Consider the following 10,159-nt stretch of genomic DNA (forward strand, 5'->3'; position numbering starts at 1 on the left):
GCCTTCTGTTCATTATTGGTATATTTTGAAGCACCAACATTCTTTGTGGTGACTGCTGGAGATGTGGGGTGACTGCTGGAGATGTGGGGTGACTGCTGGAGATGTGGGGTGACTGCTGGAGATGTGTGGTGACTGCTGGAGATGTGGGGTGACTGCTGGAGATGGATGGACCCTATGTAACCTGTAGACATTAGTGTAGGGTACAAATAGGAGAAGTGTGAATTTATGTCAAGTGCGCGTCTACTAATATTTTGGCAGTGATTAGTTTTTGGGAGCAAATTAGAAATAGCTCCTGCAGTTCGTGCTTTGGTGTGACGGGGAAACAGCGTTTCCTGTATGTGAAAAAAAGGAAATCCGCTGTAAGGAATCAGCTGAATCAGAGGCATAGAAAATTTGTCAGCATAATATGCTCGGACCTAAATACAGATCCACGTCTCTATACACAGCTGGCCGCACCGCCCCATCCATCCATCCGCTAATGAAAGTAGCCGCTGTCCCTTCCAGTGGGATGAAGAGGTTGTAACATTCTGAAAGTCGACAGTCAAAAAGTCGACATGTTCATTATGTCGACCTTCATTCTGCAGGGTTAAATGGTCGACACATTCAAAAAGTCGAAATTTAACATGTTGACACAAATGTCAACACATGTTTTTTTTCTTGATTGTTAGGGTTAAAATACATGTCTCCAAACTGATGGTCTAGCTAATGACCATGTTGACTTGACATTCAGAACCAGTCGACCCGCCTTTCTGAATTTCGACCTTTTACTGTCGACCCATTATACCACTCCCCTTCCAGTGCACATTTACACCAGCCAGATCTCTGCGTACCAGGGGCTGGCTGGCAACTTTCACCTGGGGGGCAGCACAAGCAAGTGGCCCCGGCTTTCAAAAAAAATAATGGGAGAGGATGTGTAGGGGGAAGAGGATGGGGATTTGTAGGGGGGACGTGGAAAATGTGTAAGGGAGGAGGGCAGATATGTAGAGGGGGAATAAATGTGGCAGGGAAGAGATAGGATTGACGGGAAAGGAGGAGGTAAGAAGGGGATAAAGAGGAGACAGGAAAAGGAGGGACATTGACAGAAGGATGGAGAGGAGAGTGAGGGGAGGAAGAAGACGAGGGGGCAGGTGGGACAAGAGAGTGTCGAGGTGATTTGCAGGGGGAAGAGATGGAACGTTAGTGAGACAGGAGCAGACAGGCAGAGGTGATGCAGGAAAGTGAAAGGGCTGCAGTGTTAGATTATGGGTAACAGGAAAATCATGGTCAAAAAATGGTGCAAAGTGGTCTAATTATTAAACTTAAAACAGGCTTTTGTCAAGCGTTAGAGGTGGAGAAAGCCTTACACACAAACCTTACACAGGTGGAGAAAGCCTTACACATTTACTATGAAGAAAAGTGCAGAGAAGACTTTTAGTTTCCTTGTGGGTTTCAATGGACACACACACATATATACAGCACTGTGGGTGAATAAATAGTAGGTCCCTAGGTGCAGTCAGCAGGGTGTGAGGCAGTCAGGTGGAAGGTGTAGGGCAGTCAGGTGGGAGCAACAATCTTTCCTCCTGCCCCTCCCAGAGACGCACAGTTACCGGCGCTGAGGTGAGGTTACAAGTCCGGACAGGGGGATCTAGCAGCCACCAATCCGAAATATGCTCAATCCTGCCGCTAGTGCTCGGCCGCCGCTGAAGCTGTCTCTGCCAGCTCCGTCTGGCACCCGGTAGTGCCCGCTATCCAGGGCAGATGCCAGCTTCCGGATTGTGTTCCCAAGTGGAACGCAAATCCTGGAAGACGGTGCATAGCCGGCTCATGTGAACCAGTCCGGCCGGCTGCTTTGAGACGGCTAGGCCAGCAGTAAGTGGTACCAGGGGGAAAGGGAGCCCCAGGAGGTGAAGCAGGTGCCATCGGGGTAGGGCTGAGTGGCCACTAATCATATGTCTGGCGGCTCGGGGGATATGCAGAGGATGCTTCCCGGCTGCTCAGGTTGTTACAAGGGCTTCAAGGACGGCCACACTGAATATCCTTGTTACACAAACTGAGTGGCCGGGGAGCATCCTCTGCATGTCTCCCGAGTGCCTAACGCAACTGGCTGACCCATAACACTAAAATCGTACCGGCCCGGGGGACAGATGGCACCCTGCCCCCCGTCCCAGCCCGCCTCTGCTGCGTACGCTGACAACCGAATAGTCCACAAGTCCATCTAGAATCCCACTGTACACATCCTGATTGCGAGTGCCCATTTGCTGCCCAGTTACACCCACTCCACTACAAGGGGAGATATGGCTGAGATGCGTACCACTCTGAATTGCCCATAGTTGCGTATGGGTGTGCAGTTGCTAAGGATCACAAGCTCATCCATTAGCAATTGGACTTGTGTCTGGAATGTTTAGTGGAATATAATCTGGATACAGATGGGTATGAAGTCATTTTGTTTAATCTGAACTATTCACATATATCTGCGATTATTTCTTCTAGTGGATTTCTTTTAACACATTAATAGACTCATGTAACTGATTTTTTATTATCGCTTAATACTTGTTTTCATTCATTTTATTGAATTATATACTGTTTGTTTAGCCCTTTTCCTTTTTTTTTTTCACATCTTGTTTTCCCTGGCGAATATCTTTATTTACAGCCGCTTGCTTTCAGTCCCCAATGCTGAAGGGATTTTCTTGTCTTGTTTGTGTTTCCCATTCGTTCTAAAAGATAATTCCAGTGAAAACTGGAAGTTTCCAAGTAAATCCCAAAAGATAACTGACCTGATGTCGGGGTTTCATGCTACAGTATCTGATGGGTCCCCTGACTGCTTTCTTGCCAGCACCTGACACTACTCTGCTTGATGGACGTAACTGAATAGCAACAGGGCACCTGAAGGTAGTCTGTTTGGTGAGGGCATGTAAGTGGAATTGTGGGCTGTGCAGAGTTTGTATGCGGATTTTGGACTGGTCTCTTGCCCCAGGTATAGGACTGGTGCAGGTGCGTGCTAGTGGTCACAGAGATACGTATGGGCAAATAACCACATTTAGTTACATGCACTGTGTAATCGCAGCCAGGCTGTGTGCAGCCCTGTGTGTTTACTGGCATCGCTGTTTCTTTATGTGCAGATTCTCCAGGTAGTGGATGTACTGATGCCCCAAGTGCTCGTTACTCTGGAAGAAGATTCAAAGATGAGCCGACTGATGTCCTGTCGCATTGTCAAGGCTCTCCTGGCAGTCAGTGAGCATCTCTTGGATCCAGACAACCTGAACAAGATTTACCCTGGTATATGTGGTCTTCTGTTATCTGCGGCATATCTGTATTATCTGGTGATAGGTTTTATGCCTGGGTCAGATGTTTTATTGCTGCATATACAATTTATGACATTAAGACGTAAAGGGGATGTTAAACATTTTCACTTACAACTGCAGAACGTGTGTAGTATGTTTAGTCAATGTTCCCTATGTCGACACTAACATAATGTCACAATGCACAAAATACAGCAATGGATGTACCACAAGCACATAAATTGGTGTCAACCATCCTGAATTACTATAAATAACACATTGCTATATATAGTCCTCCGCAAATGGCAATAAGCACCCAACAGTCAGCCCACAGCAGCTGAAGGAGACACAGGGAAGGGGCATTGGGACCCACAAGATAGTAGTTATCTGGGCTATGTGATGTCTGTTTAATAGTTTTATCAAAACGATGTTCCTAACAGAGCTTCTAAAGCGCCTCGATGATGCTTCTGATGAAGTTCGGGTCACAGCCGCTAAAACGCTGAGTCTGTGGTTTAAATGCATCGATGACCGATATGAGAGGACCACCTATAAGGGCCATCTGGAATTCTTATACCGGGGACTCCTCGTACATCTTGATGATCCTGATACTAGTATCCAGACCACAGTACTAGGTGAGAGGGATTCTTCTGTTCTATGTTATGGTGTATTTACCTGTGTTATGGATTAGACACATAACAGAGACGCACTGTGGCCTTCCTATGGATATTACCTATAACCTCTTGTTAAACGTAGTGTACCTATCACCTGCAAGAACAGCAGCTTGTCACTTCACTAGGGAGCTGAGATGTTATTAGGACACATGTTTGTGGTGAATTTTGATAGTTATTGCTAATAAGCCAAAAAATCTTTTGGAGAGAACAATCTAAGGATGCCCTTCTGCATGCCCATCCACCATGTGGTAGGTGGTGTCAGCATAATGATGCCAGTACAATGTGGCTCTTTTTAAAGCTCAGCCTCTCCCTCCTGATGTCATTAGCACAGCCTCTCCCTCCTGATGTCATTAGAACAGCCTCTCCCTCCTGATGTCATTAGCACAGCCTCTCCCTCCTGATGTCATTAGCACAGCCTCTCCCTCCTGATGTCATTAGCACAGCCTCTCCCTCCTGATGTCATTAGCACAGCCTCTCCCTCCTGATGTCATTAGCACAGCCTCTCCCTCCTGATGTCATTAGCACAGCCTCTCCCTCCTGATGTCATTAGCACAGCCTCTCCCTCCTGATGTCATTAGCACAGCCTCTCCCTCCTGATGTCATTAGCACAGCCTCTCCCTCCTGATGTCATTAGCACAGCCTCTCCCTCCTGATGTCATTAGCACAGCCTCTCCCTCCTGATGTCATTAGCACAGCCTCTCCCTCCTGATGTCATTAGCACAGCCTCTCTCTCCTGATGTCATTAACACAGCCTCTCTCTCCTGATGTCATTAGCACAGCCTCCTCCTGATGTCATTAGCACAGGCTCCTCCTGATGTCATTAGCACAGGCTCCTCCTGATGTTATTAGCACAGCCTCCTCCTGATGTCATTAGCACAGCCTCCCCCCCTCAGATGTTATTAGCACAGCCTCTCCCTCCTGATGTTATTAGCACAGCCTCTCCCTCCTGATGTTTTTAGCACAGCCTCTTCCTGATGTTATTAGCACAGGCTCCTCCTGATGACCTTAACTCAGGCTCCTCCTGATGTCCTTAGCACAGCCTCCTCCTGATGACCTTAGCACAGCCTCCTCCTGATGACCTTAGCACAGCCTCCTCCTGATGACCTTAGCACAGCCTTCTCCTGATGTCATTAGCACAGCCTCCTCCTGATGACCTTAGCACAGCCTTTTCTGCCTAAGTTTTGGGAGCCCTGACCGGTGAAAGGGTAGAGAGAGAACATTTAGGCTGGGGGACATGAAAGCGTGCTGTCCATCAGCCTTTGGGTAATAGACATGCATGTAACAGATGTTCTTTCTCTGCACATAGATTATTCTCTGCTTGTGATAACTTTCATCCCTTCTTCTGATCTGATTTTCACTGTGTCTTTTAAATAGCTACAACTTCCATTCATTAGCATCATATGAATCGCTTTCCCTCCTGATCACCCCGTCAAATGACTTTAAAGAGAATCCCACTTTTAAAATAAATGTTATTAACTTCCTAATACAATAATAGTGCTATTAGGGGCTCAATTCAAATCAACGTGATGCTGAATAGCCCCGGAGGGAGCTCCCGGAGCTAGTCAATTCACTGCACTGTTTGGTGCGACAGGTGCCAGTTAAGTTGGAGAAAGCCGGTTCTCTCGATTTAACATGGGTGTTTAGCCGCGAGAACCGACATTCTCCGACTAAAGTGTCGGGCGCGAGACTGTTAGCGCCGCGCTAAGCAAGAAAACAGCGCACAGCTAGCACTTTTGTCGGATTTCTTCTCGCACCCTCAGGGGGGGATGCGGTTGTGATACCAACAACTGGGATGCCGTCTGCTGAAACCCCGATCGCCAAGACAACATCGGTCTCGAAGTCCCGACATGACTGGGGATGCCGACGCCGGGATCTCAGCAGACAGCGTTCCGATCGTGAGGACACTGGGCTAAGGTAAGTATCAGCTGTGGCGGGGGGTTGAGGAGTTAGGTTTTGGCAGCCCCGGGGGGACTTGGGATCAGGCTGCAGGTAGGGGGGGTTGGGCTCGGGCACCGCCGGGAGGGGGGGGGGGGGTGTTAGGCACCAAGGGCGGAGGGTTAGGTTTAGGCACTTACCAGGAGGGTTATGGTGCGTGGTAGGGAGGGTTAGTATACGGGTGGAGGAAAGGAGGGTTAGGGGGCAAATAGGACAGGGGGACATTACTTACCGTTCCCCTGTCGGGATTTGAACCATCGGGATGCTGCTGTCGGCATCCCGTCCATCGGTATTTCATACCAATTCCCTCATGGGGTGCGAGAAGAAATCCTTTAGTCAGACCAAACCGCGCAGTGAATTGAATAGCTCCGGGAGCTCCCTCCTAGTGCTGTTCAGCATTGCGCTGAATTTAATCTGTTGTAGAACTATAGACCCCGTATAACAGAAACTGTTTTCCTGCAGCATTACACCATTACATGGCTCCCGCATTCAGGGATGGAGTCTTTTCCACAACCTTTCTTACATTTTAATACTATGAATGTAATCATACATCCTGAATAAGTTATTACGCTAAACTAGTTAAAATAGGTTATAAAATGGTTCATCTACCTAGTTTGGCTACTGATGTGCATTAATGATCCCATGTGATCATTCAGAGCCAATATGCTACAAGCTACTAACTTCCTGAAGTTTGATGTCACATGATGTTTATCAGTAGTGCAGTGACCAAGCTCTGGCCAGTACATGGGGAAAGAGGGGGCGCTCTCATTGGCATCAGTATGATCTACCACCGGACCCATGCCCGGCGGTTGGAATCCCGACAGCGGCATCCCGGCAGAGGAGGAAATCCTGATCGTCCTAAGGTAAGTATTGACTAACCTAATTCTACTCCCTAACCCTCCCTTAGGGGTGCCTGTGCCTAACCCTAACCCCCCCCTTCCCCGCCGCCTAAACCTAACCTCCAGGGGTGGGTGCCTAACCCTAAATTCCCCCCGGGAACCCTAGACCTAACCTAAGCGCGGCTATCCACGCCCGGCGTCCCTTTGATCGGGATCTAGATTTAGACGCCTGTCACTTAACCCTCGCTGGGATTAAGCAGTCGGGAAGCCGGCAGTCGGGATTAGGTCTGCCGGCTTCCCGACTGCTTACCCTCTCATTAATACTCCTAGATGGAAGATAGTGTATAGTCAGTCCTCAGACTCTTTATATAGGTCTACATAATGTTCTCTAAGTAAATGTAATATAGGTGTAGTGACATGTTGTCTGATAAGATAGCGGTTTAATGTTTAGCTGCGTGTATATGAAATGTATCTTTTTAAATTTGATTTGTATTAATTGCGCACATCTGTATTTCCCATGCACGTCACAGTAACCTGTTACACTTCCTTTTCTATTTGTAAACAAGGCCAATTGGATTAATATAATTTTGATGTTTGATTTCCTATCAGGCTGTAGTACAGATTGCTGCCTGTCTGTCCTGCTAGCGAATGATGTATGGGCGTTTTCTGACTGTACATAGGTCCATAAATCACAGTGGCATAATGTGATGGAGTGCAATGAGGAAAGTAATAGGCCTATTAGCATGGTACCCATGTCTAACACTCTCAATTGATCATGACAGCTAGAACTTATGACAGACTTGTATAAATGGGTCTCTTAACCTCTCCATTGCCAAATCGGCATGGTATTAAAGCACTTTGAAAGAATTAAGTCAACAATTGATGTTCCATAAATAATTTATTTTAGTTTCTTATATTAGAAAAAGCTGCTCTGCTGTGAATTATTTTTACTCTGTAATGTTTAAAATCCACTATTTGCCTCATCCTTAACTCATTCATTGATTTGCTCATACTGTCATTTGTCTTCATACTGTAGCAGTTTGCATGTAGTGACAGCTAAGTGACTCTAGGTGGCAGCATCTTACCCTTTCTGCATCAGTTTCATGTTTATACACATAATATTGTTTAGCTAGTTAGTTTATTTTAAAGTCCTAATTCTGTTTTCATGCATATAGTGTGTTAACCTTGTTAACCCTAAATTGTTTGCAGAATAAAGCTAGCTGTGTATCAGACCTTGGGCCTGGTACAAGTTAATAACTGAACATTTTACAACATTAAGCACTAGACATTAGTATAGGGAACAGTGTCTTGGTGTCTAAGGGCCCGATTCAGACCCACTTGCGAGCACATAGAGTGCGCAAACGGGTCGATGGTCGGCCCAGTGCGCAGAGTGAGAACCACTCGCTCCGGGGCTCGCTACAAAATGGGGCAGCTGTCGATATTGATCGACAGCTCGCCCCGTTTTGTAGGCGTGGGGGGGGGGGGGCTGGACAAACTGAGGCGTTCCCGAAGGAACGCCTGCCATTTGTGGGCGGCCCTACTGACATCATTCGTGAAGTTCACCCGGGCTTGCGGTTAACGAGACCCTACCAGAAGTGTCTTGTCGCAAGCCCGATAATCGCGACCATCGCCAGGCCGCTCGCAAAAGCTGTGGGTGGTCACCCACAGCTATGCGAGCGGCCTGGAGGCGGATTTAAAAAAAAAAAAATCCGCCCTGATTCAGAGCGAGCGAGCGCTCGCAAATAGCGAGCACCTCTGAATCAGGCCCTAAGTGTCTCATATAGGGGGATATGTATCAAGCAGTGTAAAATGTGGGAAAGTGAGCCAGTGGAGTAGTTGCCCATAGCTACCAAATCCGCTTCAAGGTAAAATGATAGGTAGAAGCTGATTGGTTGCTATGGTCAACTTCTCCACTCTTTTCACTGTTTGATACACCTCCCCCATATTCTTAGCGGACAGACAATTAAAATAAAACTGATGCTTCAAAGTGAATGTATCCCATAGACCATTATGTATAGTTTATATACATATATGGAAACCTCATCCTTGAGAGAGATTATCTTTTTTATTCCTTCTTATAACCTGTATTAGATGCTATTATCATAAATATCTGCCATCTTCTTCTTGACTTTGGAACGGATTGCGTGTGGAATGTACACTTACCTAAAATAACTTTCTGTTACTGTTTGATGTAATATAAATAGGACAAGAATACAATAATTTAAGGACGGCTTTTGAAAACTGTCATCTGTTTTTTTGCAGACGTTCTGAAAGAAGCAGGCGCTGTGTACCCATCGCTATTGGTGCAAGAGATTGGCGCTGTGAAGCATAAACACAGGACTCCGGCATATTGTAATCAGCTTCTTCAGCACATGCAGATCTATATAGACAACAGCCAATCAGGATCCACGTAGCCCCATATTTTTATTACGAATAATATATGTTCCATATCCCAAGTGTTACAGTATGTAATTTTATATATGTAATGGATGTGTTTTATTTGGCCACGAAAAAGACAAGCAGTCCAATGTTGTACGTCCAAAATGTGGATTATACCCTTGGGTTTTCCCTAAAGCCTTTCCAGTGTCAGCCAGGATATTAAGGAAAATCCACATTTTCTTTAACTTTATTTTTAAAATAAATACATTTTTAAAATGTGTAACATTATAATTTGATAAACAGCCTGACGTGGTTTGTGCCATTCATTGTACTCCTGATCGACGCCCACTTTGATTTTAGAATACAGTTCCCACTGTACAGTAACTGCTGGTTTCTGTTATTAACCCCACATCCTCTTGCTTTCCACTTGCGCTGTGTTCGTTGTTGGCTGACTGCAGCGGAGCTCTGAGAGGCAACCACCGCGATATTGTTATACCACTGGGTGTAAGACTATTTATAAGTAGCTCGTTTGCTTTCATGTAATAGGCTAATGGGTTTTCCTTTTCAACGCCCAGGACTGAAGGTTATCAATGATATTTAAAGAGTTACAAATAAACGTTAAGCAATTAAAATAACAAATCTATTCTTAGAAACCACAGTTGCTTTAAAATACATTTGTATCCTCCTCCACTTATGGCAGAATAATTCATTTATTTGTGTTTTACTAAAACTGTTTAACAACTTAACTGACGAATTCTTTTTCCAAAAACCGCTCCGAAATTGTCAGGTTTTTTTTATGATTGAATTAGGTCAAGAACATCTTTTTAAGACTTATCCAACGCATTTAAAAAAAAAAAAAAAAACCACCATATGCCATAAAAAATAAACATTTTTATGGAATACTGTAGTGATGGCCATTGACAGCTGTACCATCGATGACCGATGGGTTCAACCATCGATAAAAACAATTGATTGTTTGAGACCGCGGTTGGGGGGCTGCACACACACAATCTATATATATATATATATATAATATATATATATATATATATATATATATACACACACACAGTATATG

The 10,159-nt window shown here is 45.5% G+C and overlaps 1 protein-coding gene across 1 annotated transcript in view; it reads left to right on the plus strand.

Annotated features, from left to right (window-relative positions):
* DNAAF5 (dynein axonemal assembly factor 5) overlaps positions 1-9,775 on the plus strand; it is a 72,151-nt gene extending 62,376 nt beyond the window's left edge. The window contains exons 11-13 of the mRNA XM_088451976.1: positions 3,099-3,255; positions 3,698-3,889; positions 8,965-9,775. Coding sequence (XP_088308102.1) covers positions 3,099-3,255; positions 3,698-3,889; positions 8,965-9,116 — 501 coding nt within the window. The 3' untranslated portion in view covers positions 9,117-9,775. The remainder of the gene's footprint in view (positions 1-3,098; positions 3,256-3,697; positions 3,890-8,964) is intronic.
* Positions 9,776-10,159: the final 384 nt, after the last annotated feature.

The sequence above is a fragment of the Taudactylus pleione genome, unplaced genomic scaffold, assembly GCF_031769625.1.
Source record: "Taudactylus pleione unplaced genomic scaffold, aTauple2 ptg000032l, whole genome shotgun sequence".
Classification (NCBI taxonomy): domain Eukaryota; kingdom Metazoa; phylum Chordata; class Amphibia; order Anura; family Myobatrachidae; genus Taudactylus; species Taudactylus pleione.